At 34.4% G+C, this 24393-nt stretch overlaps 4 protein-coding genes across 4 annotated transcripts; 2 read left to right on the forward strand and 2 right to left on the reverse strand.

Moving 5' to 3' along the window:
- The first annotated feature begins 1101 nt into the window (after window positions 1–1101).
- Window positions 1102–4863, forward strand: LOC132628247 (protein CUP-SHAPED COTYLEDON 3). The gene is made up of 3 exons (XM_060344015.1): window positions 1102–1865; window positions 2736–3010; window positions 3995–4863. Exons 1-3 carry the CDS (start codon window positions 1664–1666, stop codon window positions 4682–4684), a joined length of 1167 nt encoding a protein of 388 aa, XP_060199998.1. The 5' UTR covers window positions 1102–1663; the 3' UTR covers window positions 4685–4863.
- A 2872-nt stretch (window positions 4864–7735) lies between these two features.
- On the forward strand, window positions 7736–9945 carry LOC132628248 (cysteine protease XCP1-like). The gene is made up of 4 exons (XM_060344016.1): window positions 7736–8358; window positions 8574–8809; window positions 8918–9058; window positions 9566–9945. Exons 1-4 carry the CDS (start codon window positions 7884–7886, stop codon window positions 9779–9781), a joined length of 1068 nt encoding a protein of 355 aa, XP_060199999.1. The 5' UTR covers window positions 7736–7883; the 3' UTR covers window positions 9782–9945.
- Window positions 9946–10585: 640 nt separating this feature from the next.
- Window positions 10586–13303, reverse strand: LOC132628246 (probable inorganic phosphate transporter 1-9). Its single transcript, XM_060344013.1, has 2 exons — window positions 12280–13303; window positions 10586–11492 (listed from the first exon to the last, which is right to left on the reverse strand). Exons 1-2 carry the CDS (start codon window positions 12972–12974, stop codon window positions 10634–10636), a joined length of 1554 nt encoding a protein of 517 aa, XP_060199996.1. The 5' UTR covers window positions 12975–13303; the 3' UTR covers window positions 10586–10633.
- Window positions 13304–14633: 1330 nt separating this feature from the next.
- On the reverse strand, window positions 14634–18102 carry LOC132628249 (increased DNA methylation 3). Its single transcript, XM_060344017.1, has 3 exons — window positions 17948–18102; window positions 16398–16590; window positions 14634–15166 (listed from the first exon to the last, which is right to left on the reverse strand). The coding sequence occupies exons 2-3, from the start codon at window positions 16558–16560 to the stop codon at window positions 14868–14870; spliced, it is 462 nt and encodes a 153-aa protein (XP_060200000.1). The 5' UTR covers window positions 16561–16590; window positions 17948–18102; the 3' UTR covers window positions 14634–14867.
- Between the last annotated feature and the right edge of the window lie 6291 nt (window positions 18103–24393).

The following is a 24393-nucleotide window of genomic DNA, read 5'->3' on the forward strand; positions in this document are numbered from 1 at the left end:
GGTCCAAGACATGATGTCTTAATTACTTCCAAGATACAATGAACCAATTCAATTTTCTTTTATGTGCACTTAAATAGAAATTCTTAAAAACTCTTAAATCTCTTAATTTCTTTGTAAAATTGTAGTGGATCAAGAAAATTGATAAAGAGTAATTGAGTAGTAATTCAAATATTTAACACTGAAGACTAAAGAGAGAGAATTGAAGCTAAGCAAAATTTGGGATGATAAGAGAAAAGAGTTGTAGGAGATAGACAGGGGTAGAGGGGGTGATATCACCCCATAATGTCCTTTACCTAGTGTAGTGTTATGTGTCTGATTAACCCCATCCATCTGCACAATTTTCTGACTAGAACAGTACATGCTATGTTAGAAAACATGCTCACACACGCACGCATAAATCTCCTTCCACCAAACCAATCCTTCTGCATTTACTATCTCTCTCTACCAAAGAAATTCTACTCCTCCAAAATCTCTCGTTTTCCTAAATATCTGATTTTCTGCATTTTTCCTTTACCTATTTTTGGTACCCCTTTCAGGTGAGTTCCATAGCCCCCTGTCAACCGCATTTAATACTCACCTCCCACATCTTCCTCCTTATTCTCCCCACATTTCAACTAATTTTCTTGATTATGTTAAATCTTTTTATGTTACTGAATTAATAAGAGCCCGTTTGGATTAGCTGAAAAAAGTGACTTTTAAGCATAAGTGCTTAAAGTACTTTTAAGTACTGAAAGTTATTTTATAAATAAACAGTTACATGTTTGGATAAAAGTACTTAAAGAGTTTTTAGAAGTAAGGGTAGTATTGAAATTAACAGAAAATATAAGAGATAAAAGCATAAAGTTGTTGGTCAAATCAAAATAGCTTTTAAGCAAAAAAAAAAAAAGTTGGGGTTGAGCAACTTCTTGGTTTTAGCTTATTTTAAGCACTTTTTAACTTAATTTAAGTTGTTTTCTATTTTTGCCAAATACTCAAATAAGTTAAAAACGACTTATAAGCTGGTTTGACCAACTTGTAAGCCAATCCAAACGGGCTCTAAGTCTCACATTTACTTGTTATCGTAGAAAATCTGATTTATTTTTTAATTTTGTGTAGATTTATAACTCGTAGATATCTTTGTGATATTAGTGTTGAATTGTATAACTATCTCATCTAATAAAAATTTAAGCTGGTAGAAAGAGTATATTTATATTATTTAATTATATCTTCAACGTGCTAGCTCTTCACGTGCATAATTGTTTTTTTTTTTTTTGGGTCAGGCACATTAAATTCTTTTTGATGATGAGTGACTCAATAAGACTTGAACTCGGGATTTCTGTCTACTTAAAGTGTGTGATCATCTCATGTACAAGTTTAAGCTTAAACTGCTGCAAAGAATATAGTTAATTACTTAATTATTTTTAATACTTAAAGTGTCATAATTTCCTTAGGGTATCAATAGTACATAAGTTAAACTACTACCCCATCCTTGTTTATCCACTTGTTCCATAACTTCATTATCTCTTCTCTCAAACTCACCATTCTCCTTTGGTTTCAGTGCCTGTTTTCTTTTCTTTTCTTTTTCTTTTTGTATATATAATATTCCACTTTATAACCTATCTTATTATCAATCACCACTACTCACACAACTTTAACAATACACCACACATTTTTGCAGAAAGACATGTTGGCAATGGAAGAAATAATGTGTGAACTGAATAGAGAGGACATGAATGAACAAGGCCTTCCACCAGGTTTTAGGTTTCATCCTACTGATGAAGAGCTTATCACTTTCTACTTAGCCTCCAAGGTTTTCAACGGCACCTTTTGTGGTATTCAAATTGCTGAAGTTGATCTCAACAGATGCGAGCCCTGGGAACTTCCAGGTAATTATTATAACACACAATATTTATTCACCGCATTCTTCTTTTTTCATGTCCCAAATTACAAGAAATAAAAGTAACTCAAAATGAAGCTTATGTTTTTCTTTTGGTCCCCTTGTTTTGAACATGGTTTTAGAGTTTTGAGTTTTGTCTCATGTTGTAACATGTGATGGAATGTAGTAGTAGTATATATGCCAGAGGTACTAAAACTGTTTAATGTATTCTTTATGGCTTTATTTGTTCATTAAAAATATTTAATGAGAGACCATATCCATCTCCATTTATTTATGCTTCCTTTATTTCTTTGCAACAGTATAGTATTAATTGGAGATTCTTGCCTAAATACTTCCAAGATCTAGTTCTTTTCCTACATGTGCAATAATCTCATGAGTACTGTTTTTCTATAAAGTTCTACTATTCAGAGAGCTCAAAAACAAAAGGGTCTGAGCATGTATCTTTCTACCTATAAACTTTAGACATATCTCTATTTGGTATACCTTCATGTCATTAATGAGTTACCGACTTCACCTAAGTTCTTAATAAATACATGTACTATATGTCAAATCTACCTTTACAATTATTTTGTTTGACAAAGATATATGCCGTTTGTACTGTACTAGCTAATTGTTATTATGCAAACATGAATGTGATAGACATAGATTCAAGTTATATTCTGAATTAGTACTCTATTATTTTTGTTTATACATATAAATAAAAAAAATTTGATTCAAAGTTATTGGGTTCTTTCAAACTCCGTGACTATTACAGTGGCTCCGCCCCAGCGATAGGCCGTAATAATTTATTCTTTTGGTTTTAGAAAATGGAACTCCTATATGTTTAGTGGTGAACTAAATTTGAAAGTGTGAATTACAGAAATGGCAAAGATGGGGGAGAGAGAGTGGTACTTTTTTAGCTTGAGAGACAGAAAATACCCAACCGGGTTAAGAACAAACCGGGCAACAGGAGCGGGTTACTGGAAAGCAACAGGGAAAGACAGGGAAGTGTACAGTGCAACAAATGGAGCACTCCTTGGGATGAAGAAAACACTTGTTTTTTACAAAGGAAGAGCTCCAAGGGGTGAGAAAACTAAGTGGGTCATGCATGAATATCGTCTTGATGGTGATTTCTCTTACCGTTACTCTTCTAAGGTAAATTAATTTAATTTAATTTTGTTTTATATAATGTATGTACTCCGTTACCGTTGATCACTGTCATCGTCTTCTGATTTTATTGTTGATTATTTTTAAAATATAAATGGAGAGAACGGAGCAAGTGTTGAGCTATAGCTATAATTGTAGGTCTATAGGTTTTTGTCTTTTTTGGGTTGACTTGTTTAGTAAGTCTCGTGATATTTATTGATGTGATGTAGATTGATTGATGGACGGATGGAATGGATGAATGGAGATGCATGTTATAGTACTCTTAAGATACTTGCCGACTCCTTTCTCACTTCGCTGATTCAAAAAATTAACCATACATAGTGAAAATCACTTTTGGAGATTCAGGTGCTAATAATATTGGTAATATTTCATGTTTAAGGGTCTCCCTCACCTAAACATGGTATGATTTGGTACTGAGTTGCTGTTTAATACTCACATAGTAGTGTAAATGTCACTCGGAATATATATGTAGACAGTTACTAGGTGCTTAATTTGTGAAAGTTAAGAGTAGCATAATGTGTACATGAGATGTATGAAGAGTATTAAAAATATCATAAGTGCATGTTAGATCCTTTAAAAGCTAGTAATAGTAATTGTTTGAAGAATTTAGCGCGGGTACGGTTTGACCCTTATTAAAGAACATCTTATAGAAGTCTTTGCGAAGAATTTTCAGGTTAACCTATAATTATTCAAGGATCCTTTCATGAATTATGTTAGGTATGAAAGATCAATTTTGACTTTGAAATGGATGTCTTTTCTGATCATGAATAAATGGATATTTATCTTGTCAATTTCTGGCAATATCTTTTTCTTTTATTTGTATTTTCACACAAGACTAATCCCTAGAAATCAATTATATCCGACTATTCTCGTGATTTTTCAGCCTTTTGAGTGAGTCCGAGCAACATAGCTTATTAGAGGTTTTAATTTATAAAAGTTGTAAAGCTTTTTGTTTCTCTCTTATGCTTCTAGGAGGAATGGGTGATATGCAGAATACTTCACAAAGTAGGGGAGAAGAAAAATCCAATATATCAAGCTGCTGGACAAAACTATGGGTACCCCACTTTAAAAACATGGTCATCAGCATCCTCAACTTTTCATAACACAGCACTGAATTCGCCTTTAGTTGAAATAACACCAAATCCAAAAACAGCCTCAACATTATGGCAACAAGAATCACAAAACTCAGTGCAATCACTGCACAACCTTTATCTATTTCACCACCATGAAAACGACCTCATGAAATCCCTCTTTATGAATCCCCCCATTAATAATAATAATGTTTCCCAAACAAACCTCTTCCCAATGAATAATGGTACTACTCCTGCATTTTCCTCCACCATAAATTCTGCAGCTACTACCAAAAGATACAAAGATGACAAACAAGAAGTACTAGACACAAATAAAAACTCGTCTCCATCATCCAACATGCTTTTCATCAATCAACAAATCTGTGCTTCTTCAAAGAAAAATGAAACATTATTGAAAACAGAAGGCTACTTTTCTCCATATGATCAAAACCCTATGCCTAATGCTTTTGGGATGAATTCGGATTGGAGTTTAGTGGGCATAGAAGGAATGATGGCTTGTAGTAGTCAGTTGGATCATCAAATGGATTGTCCCATCAAAGTTGCTGCAGAATCTTGGCCTCTCGATCTCTAAAAAAAGGAAGATTTGTTTATCATAATTACGTACTACAGTAGATGATATAGTAATTATATATGACTAGCTAGTGTTATGTCATCCTCTATATATAAACAGCTACAATCTAGCTAGCTAGGATTAATATGTAATGTCTATGTAATTATTTCAGGATGCTCTATTCTGAAACATATATGTTGCTTGCTCCTTGAGGATTATTTATGTAAGATATCTTCCTTTATTATTCGAGGACAAGCCGATTACTTCCTGCATTTCACTTTGTTTGTCATAATTTAATTTGATGTAAAATTTAATACATAAAGAAATGATAATTTTGAAACTTGTGAAATTAAATATTCATATGTAAATGTTAAATTTTTAAAACTTGTAATTTTAAATAGCTATAACATTTGTGCAGCTAAGATGATCATTTAGGAAATATTGATATGCGTTTGTGTTTTTTTTTTTTTTCTTTGAACGGACTTGAAGAAAATAGTATTGAACAAAATGGAATGGAGGGAGTACATTTTTTATGGGTGTTTAAGTTTTTTTTTTAAACCTTTAGGTATTCAAAAATTGCTTATGTAAGCCCCTTTTTGTGTTGCTGGCTACTTAGGAGAGTTGATGATTTTTTAAATAATACATATACACTACATCCGTCTTTTAAGTTTTGCTCATCTGTTTGAAAGGACTTGGGGAATGTTTATCACCATGTCACCCTTCTAAAGCTACATATAAAGTATATAATTAGTGATGTATAACTTAAATTAGCATGTGGAGTAATTGTTTTACCAGTCAAATACTATGACATAAGTGTATAGTGCCGCTTATCGGGTTGATAATTACGCTTAACGGTTCGGCTTATCGGTTATTGACTTTCAAATTTACTATTCCGCTAGTCAACGGATAAGTTATCGATTGGTTCGGTATCGGGTTAACAATTATCAAATGATTATTGAGCGGTGTATCAATTAAATTATGTAACAACTATCACTTTACAATACCTCCACAGTACCTATTCTTTCAAAGAAATTTACCCACCTTACTGGCTTAAAAAAAAGGACTTTTCGTTGTGCTAAATGCAGTGACAACACAAATGCTCAGGCTAAACTATGGATTAAGCCGATAGATATTCATCCACTTGTTCACTTAGCGGAAAAAAGAAAACATCATACTAGTTGTTAAATGTAAAACATCAAACAATGTAGTTACTGCTTCCCGGGCACTAATTACACCAAGCCATCACTTTCTCAAAGCCTATCTGAAGAAGAGATTGAGAGGAGTACTTGTTATTGTTGAAGAGAAAAGTCGTCATTGATACGCTTTAGGGAAATTAGGGTAATTTCCTAAGAGCTAAGAAGTGAATAACAATTACTGAATGGAGCTGGGGCTTTAGGTTTAGACTTTAGTGCTTTGCTGCTTTAGGTTTACAATACATATTTTATATGTTTAGGGGTAAAAATATAAACATGATAATTCTTAACGGGTTAACGGTTTACCCGATAAGAAAATTGAGTAATCCGCCCCACATCGATAAGCCGTCAACTATAATTTTTTAATTCGCTCTCCAACCGCTAATCCGATAACCCATTATCAATAAGCGAATAAATTAATTTTGCGATTGAATTATCGATAATGGTTCGATTTTGAACAGCTATACATGAGTGGAACGAAAAGAGAGCAGAAAAGAGTTGAAGACTTTTGGGGAATAAAAGGAAAGGGATGGAAAGTTGAGTGGTCCAAACGACTAAAAAGGAGCTAAAGAGTAGTTAGGTAAGCGTCAAGACTGGTGATGCGATAGAAGTTGCTGGATGTCTTTTGATGATGTCATTAGATTTAGATTCAATATAAGGAAGATTAATAGATGAGTATATGGGACCCAACCCGTCACTTCCCGTGGTTCCTAAATTCTATGCAATGGGTGACGTTTTAACCTGAATCAATTTCAAACCCATGACTAATTAATTTCTATCGACATCTTTTTCCTATGATGTACTATTATTAAAAGATGTCCGAGTTAATTAGACTTTGAACAGCATCAAACTCAAAGACTGGTGTAAGTGGACTTGGAATATTGGCGTGTATTTTTGTGAAATTTGAGGTGAAGAAAGAAAAAATAAATGTACCTACAAGAAATTGCTCAGGATGCTGTCCTCATTTTCTCATATGTTATCATAATTGGCAAGTTTGAATTTACAGTCAACGCAAGTGACATATGTGGCCTTGTAATAGAAACCCGCATATTGCAAGTTTCAGCAACAAGCTATGGTTTAGGTCCTTGTGATGACTAGTTATGATTTGTGATTAATTACGTAGAATAACAAAATTAAATATAGCCATGGGCGGAGCCACGTTAGGCAAAGAGAGTTCCGGCGCACATCCTTTGCCGGAAAATTACGCGATATATATAGATTAAATGTTAGCTATTATGAGTTTATATTTACTTATGAACACCCTTAACACAAGTGGGAAGAAAATTTGCACACTCTTCGTCAAATTCTTAGCTCCACCACTGATTATATAGCATATAGCATTCAAGACATTTATCATGATTTTCATGCCACAAAAGCCGAAATTCTTTGTTGGTAGCTTTGAAATCATGATGTATATAAGTTTGTCATCGACTTTAATTCTGCTTGCCACCGTCTCTTCACCATCTCTACTGCTCTATTTTGGTCTATTAAACTAAAAGACGTCATTTTTTCTTACAAATATCAACAGCAGTAACAAAATTTAAATACTGGTTCTAAAGTATTCCTATTGTGCAAATTACCCATGTAGCCACTAATGATAAATTTTCATTGGGTTTGAGCCCAAACGGTTATTTGGGCCTTGTATAGGGACAGACATACTTGTAGTTAAAGGGCCCATGTATTATATATATATAAGAGATGATCATTAGTAACATTCAATTGAAACAAAAAGATTACAGCATGTATAACATCACATGTATCGTCAGAAGTTTGAATCTTGAAACAAACAAGCTTTTATTTCAATCCAAAGCCATAAAGCACCATGCTTTAAGTCTCAGCGTGCACTGAATTTCTTCCTCCTACTACTGCTAGTATTTATACAATTAATATACTTACAAAACAGACTTTGCTTCAAAGCAAACTTACCAAGGATTCATACCCTATATAAACCCAACTCTCCCTTGTTAATTTTCATTCATCTTGAGGACCAACAATATATCTACTGCTACCAATATAATTCAAAAAACATGGCCTTTTTCTCCTTGTCGAAATTGTCACTTCTTCTTTTATTTTCAGTTTCCCTCCTGGCCTGCACCTCATTGGCTCGCGATCATTCAATTGTGGGATACTCCTCTGATGACTTGACTTGCATCGATAAGCTCATCAATCTTTTCGAAAAATGGATGGATAAACATGGAAAGATTTATAAGAGCATTGAAGAGAAGCTGCATAGGTTTGAGATTTTCAAGGAAAATTTGAAGCATATTGATGAGAGGAATAAGATTGTTACCAACTATTGGCTTGGACTAAACGAATTTTCTGATTTGAACCATGATGAGTTCAAGAAAATGTATTTGGGACTCAAAGTTGATCAAGATTTGCTTAACAAAAGAGAACAGTCTCAAGAAGAATTTGCCTATAGAGATTTTGTCGATCTGCCGAAGTCTGTTGATTGGAGGAAAAAAGGTGCTGTTACTCCTGTCAAGAACCAGGGTCAATGTGGTACGTTCCCTGTTTTGATAACAATAATTACTTTATTTTCTTGGCTATAGGTTACTCTGATATGATAGTGTTAACCATCTCAAATAATACAAAGTAAATATCAATTTGGAATAAGAAGTAACGCGTCCAAACATGTATGATCTAGACGTAGTAATAGAATTGTAATAATATATTGATATACTCATGCAAACTTTTGTGTCTGCCACTGTATGCAGGTAGTTGTTGGGCATTTTCAACTGTGGCGGCAGTAGAGGGAATAAACCAAATAAAGACAGGGAATTTGACATCCTTGTCGGAACAAGAGCTGATAGATTGTGACACAACTTACAACAATGGTTGCAATGGTGGCCTAATGGACTATGCTTTTCAATTCATCATCTCTAATGGTGGTCTTCACAAGGAGGATGATTATCCTTACCTCATGGAAGAAGGCACTTGTGATGAAAAAAGAGTGAGTCCGTCTTGATTACCTACTCCTAATTAAGTGTGTTAATTATTCCTTAATACAAAATATTGGTATTAATATTTGAGGATATTTAATTAATGTGATGTACTTCAGGATGAGTCCGAGGTAGTGACCATTGATGGTTACCGTGATGTGCCAGCCAATGATGAGCAAAGTCTATTGAAAGCACTTGCAAACCAACCTTTGAGTGTGGCCATTGAGGCCTCTACAAGAGATTTCCAGTTCTACAGTGGGGTAAATATCCTAATTCTCCCATATTGGTCCTCTTAATTAGTGCTAATTAAACAAAAGTTTTATAGGGTTGCGCTGTTATTAATCAGTTTTAAGTACGTCATTATCCGTTTCATTTAATATGACAACATTTAACTCGACATGGAGCCTAATTAAGAGATACTTTGGTATACGGTATTGAACATGTGCAACATTTTTCTAGCTATAAAAGCATATCATTGCATGTAAAGTTAAGATTTAAAATAAGGTGTGTCCAAATATATAAAAATATCATTATTTCTAGAACTGACTAAAGTGTGTCACATAAAATATAAACGGGCATGTCACACCAGTTAATGTTTATCATTAGAGACATATCCATAATGACCTTCGGAATTTCTTATGGGGAGGTTACACAATCGGCCACTCGATCAGTCAAAAATATTTAGAGATAATAACCAATATACATAGATTATGGCTATTTTTTTTTAGCGAGCGGCTATTTAACTATGATTGGAAAATGACATGCAGGGTGTGTTTGATGGGCATTGTGGAACAGATCTTGATCATGGAGTGTCAGCAGTTGGATATGGATCCACAAAAGGAGCAGATTACATCATTGTCAAGAATTCTTGGGGGGCCAAATGGGGAGAAAAGGGCTTCATTAGGATGAAGAGAAACACAGGCAAGCCTGAAGGCCTTTGTGGTATTAATAAACTGGTCTCTTTCCCCGTCAAAAAGAAGTGATCAAACAAAATGGCTACATGCTAAATGTATTTTCTTAATTAATGTTTTATTTCTGATTCAACAAGCACTCTGTTATCTTTGATTATCAAGTTTTAATGTACCTCAACACTCTACTTACGATGTACTGTCATAAACTTTATAATGAATTACTGTTTTTTCCTTTATGATTTAGTTCTACCTCGTAGTTTCCCCTTTTTATTATTGTTCTTACAAAAAATTTCATTTTAAGAAATAAAAATAGAGATAAACATTAACTTTAGTTCAGTCAAAACTAATTAATAGTAGGTACATCATACATGATGAAAGCCGTCCCTTATTCCGTACACCAACTTCCCACATTATGTACGCTTGTTTGGAACTTACCAATAATCTATTTATTTTAAAATGTTTTTTTTCATAAGAGCACTTAGGAGGATATTTGTATTTGACTAATCAATTTTAAAATATTTTTGTCAATATAACAGCAAACACCTCAAAATAACCTCTAGGGAAAACCTATTTTCTTAATTTCTGAAAGACAACGTTTGTTATTGTTCATTTTTCTTAAAAGCTTAACCAAACACCTCGTGTTTTAAAAAATAAACACTTTTGACTTCCCATAAACTAGACTAAACAAACTAGTAGACTCATCGATTTCTTAATTTTTTTTACAAACTTCACTATCACCAGTACAAAGTACGTAATTGGTATCAAAATCAACTTCATTCTCTACCACATATATGGTCATGCTGTACACTCACCTTAATTAAGTCTATGCACTAAATATGTATCAATGTGAAAACTGATAAAAAGACAAGGCAATAATTGTTTTACTTATCAAACACAAGATGCACGTGGACAAATTAATAATCTTCAAACCGTACCACCAACAGTTTCATTTTGACGACATACATTAGAAATAATTTCATTTTCTTCAAGTGATTTTCCCATAGTCTCACGAGTGAAAAAATATGTAGTGATCATTCCAACTAGACAGACTCCAGCTAGTAGTATTAACGACGCTGTCATTCCAATCCCTTCACTATATCCATCTTTTTTATAATGAGAAGCCCATAAAAATCCAACCGATCCAATTATCGCGCCCAATTTTCCGATAGCTCCAGAAATCCCATGACATGTTGCTCTGAAGCGAGCAGGAAAAAGTTCCGCGGGAACTATGAAAGTAGTCGTGTTCGGACCGAAATTCGAGAAGAAAAACGTTAGTCCATACAAAAGCATAAACCCCACATTGGTGTTATTATTCCAATATGAGTAATAGGGAATTCCCATTGCTAATAAGCTAATTGCCATGAAGAAAAATCCGATAATTTGGATTTTGACTCTCCCTAATCGGTCAATGAAGTACATTGCTGCAAAATAGCCAGGAATTGTTGAACAAATTGCAATAATAGCCTGGAGTCTTGCAACTTCAAAAGCTTCTTGAAAAGCATTGACTTTGTGCTTATCACTTAAATATCTTTTGTATATTTGGGATTGAAAAAGATTGCTGCTGTAGAAAACAATATCAAGTAGAAACCATGAAATTGAACAAGCAAACAGATCAAGTCCATGGCTATGGATGAATGTTTTGGAGAAAAGGGAATAATTAGAGGGTGGTGAATTTTGTGAAGCAGTATAAAATTCCTCGGTGATTTGACTCGCTGAAATATCGAGTACTTTTCCAATGTCTTTGGCTGCTTGAGAAACATTTCTTTCTACCAAAGCCGTATACCTATCGATAAAAATTATGATAAACATGAATCACACGAATACTACATAATACTATTATGAATATAGGATAAACTACATTTATACAAAACAATCAATAGACCCACACAAATATATGTTTGTTATATATATGTTACGTTAACCTTTGTAGTCCTAGTAACACACGACAATAATTAATGGACATTTTAGAATGATTGGAAAGACACCTAGACACTTAAATTTACTATTTACAATAATTTGAACTAGTCAGATACCAAAAACGTGTACGAACTTATTGCAACTTAATTAAAAATAGGCCGGCAACTACAACTAGGAGTACAACCAATTTTTTTCTGCATGGACCACATTGATTTGACATGTTACAATGCTAATTACTCTTTTCTTAATTCATGATTTTAGCTCTTAATCCCTTCTAAATTTATATTTACACGAATCTTGCACTTTTTCTTATTATTCAATTTAGCTTTTTAGGCAAATGGAAAACATATATCTTGATCGGATAGAGAACATCAAAACACCATACGATCAAATATACAAGTAAATCTGAAACCAATGTTACTTCATCCATCCCAATTTATGCTGTGCTATTAGGTGGGGAGTTTAAGAAAAAAGTAGTGACTTTTAAAACTTATGGTCTAAAATAGGTCTTAGATATTTATGATTGTAAATCATAACATTAAGGAAAAAAATTAGTATTCAAAGTTAAATTGTTTCTAGATATAGAAAATTAACATTTTTTTTACAAGACTAATAATGAAAATGTGTCACATAAATTGGGACCGACGAATTACCTGGCGGTCTCAGGCATCATCATGCGCCAATAATAAGTGAACCCAGCAGGAACAGCCCCAATCATAAGTATAATCCTCCAAGCCAAATCAGCACCATGAGGTGTCTCAGTATTTCCTCCATAAACACGATTAAAAATTGAACAAACAATCATAGTGACAGTTGAACTAGCAAGGATCCCAAATCCCTGCATTGAGAAAACCCCAGCAATAAACGCACCCCTCGTTTTCTTATTAGCAAATTCAGACATAATTGTGGCTGACAAAGGATAATCCCCACCAATACCAACCCCTAACAAGAACCTAAAAAATCCAAGACTTAGTAAAACACAAGTCCTAGACGTGCATATTGAGTGTCCACATCCGAATGAGCTCAACACCATGATCATCAAAGCAAAGCCGTAGACTTTGCGTCGGCCGATTAGATCACCTAATCGGCCGAAAAGTAGTTGACCGATAACGGTCCCTAAAAGGGCCGTCACAACCATAGCAGTTGTGACGGCCTGTGGGACCTGGTAAAGTTTGTTAGGGTCTCTTGGGGATCCGTAGTAGATTCGACCGATGAGTTTCATGATCGGAGGGATACAAAAGAGGTCGTATGCATCAGTGAACAAGCCCATACCCGCGATGATTATTGCCTTGAAGTGATAGTATTGTGTTTTTGCTGAGTCAAGGGCAGTAAGGACTTTGAGTGCCATGTTCTTGGTTTAAGAGGAATATGCACAGAATGATATTCTTGTTTAAGTTGGATATATGTAGTAGTAGACATTGATAGATTATGAATTTATTGTTTAAGAAAATAGATGATTGGACATACTTTGGAGATGGAAAGCAATTACGTGGAAAAGGGAAGGAGAAGAAGACAAGCGAAGACTTTGAACTAGGAAATACCACAGCAATGAGTGGTCTGCCGATGATACCTGTTCAAGATGCGCATAATTGTGGAACTTGATTATATCATCTTATTAACAAACTCTATATTAAATCATTTAGTTGCAGAGAAAATGATCTCCAATAAACAATTACAATTTGAATGAAAGAATAACTAAAATAACATTTTTAACGTTCATAAACAGGATTTTCTATATTGCACAGGCTGAAGTGTAGTACTTAGATGACTTGTGGAATTTTAGACGAAACATTCACGTATTCATAATTTCATTGGTCGAAGACCTGCAAATTCTTAATTAGAGCTGGACCCTTCAACTAACCAACTGCCAGTGATGGGAAGGCAGAATGTTGTCGTTGCTTTGGTACAAGCAACATCACGAGTCATGCTAATCAAGAAAAAAATTCCAGTAATGATTTGAACTTGATTTTGGGTGGAAAGGTCAAAGGATAAGATCGTACAGATTAAATATTACCTGTTACTGGTATATGCTTTGTTCTTGGTATATATGATTAATGTACATACTTCACACCTAACAATTATTGTCCAACTAATATCCAAACGCAGAAACCCGAGAATCTTGCCCCTGACAATTATGCACACACTATATAACACATTGGATAGACATTTGTTGCTGTAACATTAACCAATGGGATAATCTCGTATTCCATCGTTGACAACTTATGCTTCTGGCATCATCATTAACTATTTCCAATGTCTCAGAATAATTTATAGAAGGCATCATCACCGAATATTCTCCTTTTTCTAATTTATAAATATGGATCTATTATTTGCTTTAACGTGCAAAGTGGCTGCCTGCATAGAACAATTTCATTCCTGCTGGAAGGTACTAGGGATCAAGCACAATTTACCAGGCACTAACATTTTGCGGGGATCCGAGCACAGTCGTATGAGGATGGAGAACTCAATGTCTCTTGCAAGTTATTAGGTCATTGCAGGATAGGTAGGTAGACCATTCAAACAATTGCATCATAGTATAATCTAGGAGATGCCTGTTAGACCCCAGCACTAAATACTAGCAATTCCAAAAGGAGATGTAAATCTTGCTTCTGGCAAACCTAGTTTTACACATTGCCTGAGTCCTAAGAATGGCTTACAGCTCACTATCATTTGACAGCATGGATACACAGTGAAACTGAAAAATAGATACTTATCAAAACCGAATTTTACACACAATGTACTACATCAGGTTGTCGATCACATACTTCACCGTATAAGAATGTGAGGAAACAGCATTTTGTGCAGAAACTTCGGTGAAACATACTGTCTAAACTAGAGCTCACTCGAGACATCAACAGCATTTATATATATATATATATATATATATATATATATATATATATATATATATATATATATCATGTAGCTGAATTCTTAAAAAAATCTTGTCAGGCAAATAGTGGACTCACATTAAGCTGATGATAGACATAGAAAACATAGACCATGATAAAGATGGAAAAGATGTCAATACTCCAAGTTTTTTTTTCCACAATACTACACTTGGTTCAAAATCAAGTCAGCATAGCCAAAATTTCCAATGAAACATATAATGCAAAATCCCTTGTTGTACAGGTATGGCCCCCAGAAGTTGGTAAGTTGTTAATGCTGTGCTATATTAATGAGAAAAGTTACGAAACAAATTAATCCCATGTTTCTTAGGGGAAGGTGGACCAACTGGAATTCAAGGAGCTGGGAAAGAGCCATTGTACCAATTCTCAGGCAAACCTTCAGCTGAAACAAGAGGTATCCGGTATTTCATTACAATGACTTCCAGAATGCCATCTGCTCTAAAATGTGGGGAACATAGTCTGGGATCAACAGGTCCTGGCAAACTGAACGATACAGTAAAAGGACCAGGAGGAGAAAGCTGCTGAACTTTCATCTCATAACCCTTGGGTGACTTTTTCAAAACCTCACTCTCTGCAACCACACCTTCTATCCGGACTCTCCCTTCTCTCTGTATGTCACATTTTATATTACCTGTACAGTATACACATCAAATGATTGTTAAATTCCATTCCTTCAAAGATTACCTGAATTTAAGTAAATAAGATTCTCTAACACAAATTTGAATACAAATTTACCAAAAACTAATGTTCAATTGTTTTATCACCACATAGCAAGTGTTTATAGTTTTGAGTAGAGGTGGGCATAGGTTGGGCCAATCCGAAATCCGATTTTTTTTGGATATTTGGTTTGGATTTTTGGATTATGGATTGGACTTCGGATTTTAATTTTAAAATTTTTGGATTTCGCACATCCGAAAACCGAAATTTTTATATCTTATATTTAGCCCTACGGATATTATATGTGCCCAATACTAATTAGTCCAAACGTTCAGTAGATTAGTATCCTACAACCCTACCCATTATAATATTAAGTTCAATATAGAATTTTCTACTAAATTAAATATAATATAGCTTGCAAAGCTGGAGTTTACTTCACTACTTTAAGAATAAGGCAACTTCTAATGAAACAAAGGGCATAATGTAGTATCGATTTTCGACGGAATGAAAAAGACATATATGGTAGAATCGTAACCATAGATTAAGAACCTAATCGAAATGCATACATTTGTCTCATACACTATGGGGATAGACAGTTTCTATGGGGCGTAGGCATCCCAAAAGGTAACGGAGGCGCGCAAAGGTTTCCTCGGGCCGAACGGAGATTGGCCCAAATTTGTACAAGTTATACGTTTCGTCACCACTTTGTGGAAAATCGTTAGGTATGACTATGTTAGAAACTTGTGACTCGATTGGTGAAATAGTATCTCTAGAACTAAACTATGTTACTTGATGCCTTTTGGTTTAGTGGTAACAACTCTTGGTTGAATCCACATATTTGGTTTCACATATGCTAAGACCTATAACTTGGTAACCGGGGCACAAGAATTTAGTTCCTAATAAGCATGCCTTAAAGGTTTAAAGGTCAACCCTTGAGCGAACCATGACATTCTTATATTCCAACTTCTAAGAATGACTCATTTCAGAATCAACATATTATGATAAAAGAATTTAATCTCATGTGTCTATGCTAAAGCTTAACTTAGAGGTTCATAAAGTAATTTCAGGTCCACGATGAGATTATCAAGTACGTGTACGCATAAACATAGTTAGTATTGCATCCATTAAGTATACTCACCCTAGAAAATAAACAATAGTAACAGTAAAAAAATAGACAGTTGAGAAAGTCATTTAAAAGTACTTACATTTATGTCTTACACCAGGAAGTGCAACACGAAAAAGATATGCATTTTCACTTTCGCCTATGTCAACCAAACCAAGAGGCGGTCCAACTGCACATTTTTCAGCAGTCCCAGTTAGAGTGATAACTGGTTTAGTATGAGACTTTGAATATTCTTCTGAATTCATGCTTACAGCCGTGCCAAGCAAGTTACCTCCCTGCAGGTTATAAGATAACGACTTTAGCTTCAAAAGTGTGAGGTGACTCTGCAGATATTTCTAAATTCATGCTTACGGATGCGTTAAGCAAGATAGCTTTAAGACAAAAAAGTTAGCCTCAGAGAAATGCATAGAGAAATTCCCTGTTGATGCAGTAAAATATGTATTGAACATCTCGTTCACTTAGTAGGATTCAATTTGAAGCTACAGATCAGAAGAATGTGATTTTGACAACAAAAAGATAGCAGAAACTAAAAGAGAACTAATTTTGTTAAGTTTCAGCTCAAAAAACTCTTCCTAACATAAAGCTATTCTGCTTGACAAACCCTTCTCACCACCCCTGTTTTCCCAAACTTAAAATTTATATCAGATTGAAGTTCTAATGCATATAAAGCATGTATTTATCAATAACCCCAATCAATCAATCAAATATGCCTCAAATCCAAAGTTAGTTGGGGCCGGTTGAATGAATCCTATTTATCTATTCCACTCTATTCAGGTTTGTTCCACTCCACCGCTAAATGTTTTGCCTTTATGGGAAAAACTAGTACTAGTAAGATTTGAGGTTCTCTAAATGCACACTTAGACTAACATGGACATACAAATTTCTAACCAGAACAGAGACTCTTAACGAACATCGAATGAAATTTAATGAAGTCTACTACATAAATTTTGCAGGGCTCCGTCCTCCTCACCCTGTCCAATCTACAACGGTTTTACATGCATCAACTCCTGAAAAGAATCAGTAGCGGAAAAGGCTTCCGGGGTCCTTTACATATAACATCAATCCATAAGTCCAGGTTTACATATAAATATAGCCTAAAGGATGCTACAAGTCTAATATGTTAGTTGATTATGTACTCCAGAAAAAGATCCTACCCCTCTCTGTGGGAACGTCCACTGTCTTTCCTAAAGACTCAATTAGGTGCTTCAAACCAAAGAGACACCACCTACAGCTGACCATCATAATCATGAAGAGCGAGCCATAGTAGCAGGAACTGGACATTTCACATTTAGCTTAACTAAAATGCATCTTCCCCCATCCTTAAAGGCAACAGATTTCTCCCACAACTCTTGATAATACAAACATGCCACACACACAAAGACAGTAAAATCACTTTGCTGACCATTTTTCATTCTGCACCCCAACAAATCTAGGTTATTTTTGCCCCATTTCACCAGCACAGAGATATTCCATATAGAAGAACAGCATTGCTGACACAATAAATCCAAGGAAGAAAAACTGATAGCTAGCTCTATAAAATCCACAAAAACAAAAAACCCTAGCAAGGGAACATTTTATAGTTGTTCAATAAAATGCTTTGCAAACACAAAAAGATGAAGAAAATTTACTCACTGTGTCGCTTTTAAGGAGGATTTCGTAGCTGAAATTGAACAAAAGCTTCAGCAAACTCAACTCTCTAAGATGACCTTCTACTAATGACTTTAGATTCGAGATTTTTATTTGTTTGAAGTTAAATATGTCTGCTGGGCCAGTTCGGCCCAAGCATCGGACTACACAGGCTCCACGCGCGAATCAATTTGGCCCAAACCAATATTAAACATAGGAGTGTACATGGATCGGGTTGATTCAGATTTTTTAAACATCAAATCAAACTAAATGCGTCGGTTTTTTAAATTTATACACCAAACCAAATCAATAAAATTCGGATTTTCCAACCTCGGGTTTTTTTCCGGAATAGTCTTGATACGAAACATATAACTTTTACTTCAAATATGTCTTTAGTCCTAGTAAGACACAACTATATAATTAAGGTGTTTCATAAGAAAATAACACAAAATGTGAGAAGAGTGATGACATTGTATTAAAATATTCAACAAAAGTCAATAAAATCGGTTAAAATAAATATTGCTAATTAATAAGCCATAAAGAAAATGACCATAATCTAAAAATACTAAGTCATGCTAAAATAAGTGGCTAATAAGTATTAATTACATGACAAGAAGAAAAACTTAAGTTACGTATTTTCACTCTCTAAACAAATTATGTAAAACAAAGAATAGATATCCAACATTATTGTCATTCCTAGTGGTAAATTGAATTTATTTTGTTAGTATTGGTGTTGAGTTGGTTTTGGTTTGGACTTTATATGAGTTACTAATATATCCATAGGATATAAAACTTATTGACATTCAAAATTCTAAGTTCAATCTTAAATAATATGATAATAGATAAAAAAAAAAAAACTACGAAAAAATTTAAGAATTTTTTTATAAATTATATTACAAATAAATATTTTTATGTATAAAATATTTTAAAAATTGAATACATGTAATGTCGGGTTGGTTTGGTTCGGCTTGACTTTTTTTTAGCTAAACCCAAACCAAACCAATTATGATCGGGTTTTTTTTTTCAACACCAAACCAAGTCAAACCAAACCACTAGTCGGGTTTTTTTCTCGGTTTGACTCGGTTTAACGGTTTGGTGCGATTTATCGGTTTACTTTGTACACCCCTAATTAAACACATAGCGTACTTTAATTTTTTGGTCCCTCGGCACTTTAAATAACAAAAAGGTAATCGAAAATACACTTTGACAAAAAAAAAAAAAACTGTCATAAGTTTATATTTTCGTATCATAATATAATACAAGTTAGGCCTTACAAGGCATAACCAGTCATGTCCGCTTAATTCCTACAGAACTTATGCCGGTAGAAATATAAGTTCGGTTCAAACCCAACGAATTATATACTACACAACTTATGCCGAACAAGTCATATCAATTTAGAAAATCCACATAGAGAAAGAGTATATTATTCAAGAATTAAAGTAGTTACCCAAAAAGTCAATCATCCTGTATCACAAGGTATGTACATACACTAATTCAGGATAAAGTTTAACTCAGACAAAGAAGTGCTGAATCACCTATTTATAAGTCAAAATCTATTAATTAGAGCTCCTGGAGTGTGGTTTTCACAACTATTACTTACTCCATTTAGCGAACAAAGAGAAATAGTTTCATAAACCCAACAAGCTAGTAATAGCGGTCTAACAGATAACAGTAAAAATGGGTAACTCTTTCTGATAGAATTCAACTCAAATGCTTCGTCTAAGTGAATGTTTCATCTCTAAATTTCTTTATTTAAGACAGAGTATCAAAATCCAAAGATAATATTGATTTTGGATATGAATGCTGATTTATAAGCCAACGACATTTTCACATTGTATCTATAAATGGAAAAAGATCTTCTTTCGCCTTAGTTTCCTTTTTCTCTGTTACTTGTTCCTTTTTAAAAAACATTATTTAGTTGAAACAGTGTTATGGAGTTACTGTTTCTATTATGTTAGGGGTGTATTACTTGTGGAAAAAGAAAATATTTAAAGAATTGCTAGAACTCCTAAAGAGAATTATATATAAGATGAAAATTTTAAAATGGCGCTCTAGGTTATCTCTATTTGTAACCTTAAACTCAGATTTTTTTAACAATTTTTTTATACCACATTCTTTGTTCTCCCCAGTTATTAACATAATATTCAAATAAAAAGAGGAATGTCTTTTCACTATAAAGATCAGAGCTAAGCCAACTTTGTCCCATCCTTAATATGACAACTCGAAAATGATTAGAACAGTTGAATTCAAGGACCACTTGACCTCCATCGCATTAAGGGAATAAAAGAAAAAGGTTACAGAGTTACCTCTCCAGCTTTCACAAAAAATTTATGTGGTGTAAATCTAGAAATTGCTGATCCTGAAACAATTTCCCGAGCTCCATCTGAAAGAATTTTTCCATTGTCAAGCCAAATAATTTTCAAAGACCCGTAGCTAATAACAATGAAGCATTTATAAGTACTGTACCTTCTTTAATTACTGTCAAGATTTAACCAAAAGAAAAGAATTGCAAACATAAAAGGAATATAACAAGTAAGAAAATCACATGCAAAAGCATGGTATTGGCCGTCAATCCCTCATCTATCAATGAAATAATAAAACACATTAAAATTGCAACTATGAGCACAGAAGGGCATATTGGTCATCTTCCTTTATGCGATCCTTAAGTCAGCCAGATATACTATGAGCCCGTTTGGATTGGCTTACAGCTTAAAGCTGTTTGCAGCTTATAAGCTGAAAAAAATAAGTTGGGGTAGTCCAACTTATTTTTTTTGGCTTATAAGCTGTTTTCAGCTTATAAGCTGCTTTAGATAAACTAAGTCAAATGGGTCCAATTATTTTTTTGAGCTTATTTTAAGCATAAAATGACTTTAAGCTGGCCAACCAAACACTCAAAAAAGCTGAAAACAGCTTATAAGCCAATCCAAACGGGCTCTATATCTGCCTCCATCCCATATTAGTTGTCCTGTTTAGCTTTTCGAAAGTCCCATTGACTAATCTTTGGAGCTAAATTGAATTAGATCAATTTAAAATTACAATTTAGATATTCAAAAACTTCACAAAAAGTACTACCAAGTTGCAATCTTGTCATATTAATATGGTGGGAAAAAAAAAAATTAAAATGTTGGTCAAAATTGATATAGTTTGACTTTTAAAAAAGGAAAGTGGACAAGTAATATGAGACAGAATGAGTATTATCTATTGTCCGTATATGTTTTATATTAGCTCAAAAAATGACCAACCAAGACCAAACTATTGTAAAAGGAAAAATCACCCCGACAGGAAGACAAAAGAACAGGTCAAAGAATCAGTTATCTAAAGAACCAACCAACATACATTCTAAGACACGTGAGCATACTTTATTGGACCATATATAAGCAAAATCAACATCTATTTAAGGCATACTATTATAATGTTACAACATAAGAGACAGGAGAGAGATTGTAGGGATTTACCAACAGTTATAGGTTTCGGTTGTGGTTTCGATTTTTGCTTGTTCTTGGAACCAACGGGTCTGCCTCGAGGTCTCCTCCCGAAAAACGGCGAGGCTGCCCCAGTTTGGCTAGGTGCCGAGGCTGCTCCTGGGTGGAAAGACACCGAGGCTGCCCCAGGTTGGGGAGGCACTGAGGCTGCCCCAGGTTGGGCAGGCACTGAGGCTGCCCCAGGTTGACCAGGCACCGAGGTTGCTCCAAGGTGGAAAGACACCGATGTTGCCCTAGGTTGGGCAGCCGCAGAAGCAACTACCCCAGGTTGGGCAGGCACTGAGGTTGCCCCAAATTGAGTAGCCGCGGAAGCGGCAGCAGCAGAAGCAACTCCTTCTTGGGGTGATAAAATGTTGGTGGGCCGAGTGGCGGCGGCCTCGGCAGAAGTAACAACCCCCTGGAGCGATAAAATGCCTGTGGGCGAAGTGGTGGTGGTAGAAAAAACTGCCCCAGGTTGGGCAGCCGCAAAAGCAACTGCTCCAGGTTGGGCAGCCGCAGAAGCAACTTCGCCTTGGGCCGCCGCAGAAGAAACTTCTCCTTGGGCAGCCGCAGAAGCAACTTCTCCTTGGGCAGCCGTAGAAGCAACTGCCCGAGGTGCAGAAGCAACTTCCCTTTGGGGCGATAAAATGATGGTGGGTGGAGTGGTGGCGGCGACTGGGAGAGGAGCTGGCGTGGACTCTTGTACACTGTGTTCGCTCGGTGACAACTCGGGGAATATTCTCCTTTTTGTCTGTGACAACTCGACATTGTCTGCAGTAGAATACTCCACCCATGGGTGCAGTGATGAAAAGAAAGGAGATTCTTCACCGATGAGGGCACAACGCATACTCTCAATCATCAGTGCAAGACCTTCGGGAGAGGCAGCGCCAGCGGCGACAGGGGACTGGTCTGAATTCGTCGGTGTGGACATTTTGTATTACCTGAGAAAAGGACCACATAAAAATTAGTCATCTTTTCTAATTCTTAGTAACAAAAACATTCATAAGCTTAATAAAACCATAAACCAAGAATCAAACTAAATTTATCTATTGAATTCTACATTTAGCAACCCAAATGAACAAAAGAATTTCTCAATCCAACTACATAAACTTGCAAAAACTACTCCTTTAAGTTTTAGTTTAAACAACATGAGTAATGCAAAATTTTCAAAAAAATCTAACAGATCAAGCAAACTAAAAAAATAAAAATTGCAGAAAAAATAGCATAAGATAGAAACAATCAACATTCAAAACTTATCTTATTTTCTTATAGAGAAATATAAGAAGATTTACATGAAAACCTTAAACAACATAAAGGAAAAAAAACCTAAAAAACCTCAAACAATTTTTTACACCAAATGCTTTGTTCTCCCCCCAGTTATTAGTATGATATTCCTTTACTGTAATCTACACTTAGCAAACTCGTGAACAAAGAAAATGGGAGCAGAGTTTGAAGAGCGAAACGAGCCGCCCTAGCCTAGCAACATTTTTCTGCAACAAGCTACGATCTAAAGACCGCCTAACCTAGGTTTGGGCGAAAACTCCAAAACGTTGGTTAGGGTTCCAATTTCTCAATTCAAATGCAGAAAATTTACAAAAGCTACAAGTTTTATGTTTAAACTCCATAACTAATGCAGAATTTTCAAACAGATCAAGCAAATAAAAAAAGAGAATTGCAGAAGAAACAGCCTGAGACAAAAAAAAAATGAACATTAAAAAATTGTCTTTTTCTAATAGGAAAACATAAAAAGATTTACAGAAAACCTTGAAAATCATAAAAACTAAGAAAACGGAATGAAAAAACAAAGAAAAAAGATTATTTCTCATACTGAAAATAGTGAAGAACTGCAAGATAACAAGGACAAGCCAAAGAACAGGAGGGAAAAATTATTTTATTGGTATAGGATGAACAAATGAAATGTCTATTTATCAATTAAAAAAAGGGCAAAGGAGCAAATATACCCCCAACTTTGCGATTTAGAGCAGATATACTCCTAGTTAAAAAGTGGTGTATAAATGCCCTTAGTGTTACAAAATGGTACAAATATACCCCTGCCCTTACACAAATAGTGAAAATATACCCTTTTCGCTAACGGTTTTTTTAAAAAAAAATCATTTAGCTTATTTTTTTTTAAGAAAAATGTTGGGTGGCTTTAAAATATAATATAAATTACGTGGCATTTTTTTAATTAAAAAATAAAATATATGAATTTTAAAAAAAATTCCGTTAGCAAAAAGGGTATATTTGCACCATTTTATAACGGCAGGGGTATATTTACACCACTTTTATAACAGGGGGTATGTCTGCTCTAAATCGCAAAGTTGAAGGATATATTTTCACCTTTTCCCTTAAAACAATGCAAGAATTTTGAAAATTCTTTTTTATTTATTAGGTAAGAAAGTAATTATTTAACTATAGTTTAGTAATGATATGTATGTATTTATTAGTTTAGCATAATGAGTGAATCATTTTCATATTACACCAAAAGCAAATGAAAGAGTAGGTAAGTAAAGGTAAGGTAATAATTGTTTTACTATAAAATCTTTAATATTTGAATTTACATTGCATAACTTTCACTTGTTTGCTTTTCACAAATTCATCATTCTCCCATGTACAGAAAAAAAAAATACTCCATATTATTTTTAACCTATTATTTTCTTACTAAAATTGTTCTTTTATCAAGATCCTAGTACTAATTACATGGTTTAACTAATTTTTTACTATAATTGTTCTCTTACTTTCTAAATATCATACAAAGAACTTTGATCTAATTTCTAAATATGATAGTTTTCTTTCTCAAACAATTAAAGAAACAAATTCAAACCAAAATTTATGCATGTATTGTCTCTTGAAGTCTTTTAATTTTTTTGATAGTGGAGAGACAAACTATTACGTACTTACTTGATATGTGGAATCCTTTTCGCAGGCACTTGGGTTAATAATATTTCTTATACCTAGTGGTGACAATTCTCACTTAACAATTTTATACGG

The sequence above is a fragment of the Lycium barbarum genome, chromosome 2 (assembly GCF_019175385.1).
Source record: "Lycium barbarum isolate Lr01 chromosome 2, ASM1917538v2, whole genome shotgun sequence".
NCBI classification, from domain to species: Eukaryota; Viridiplantae; Streptophyta; class Magnoliopsida; order Solanales; family Solanaceae; genus Lycium; species Lycium barbarum.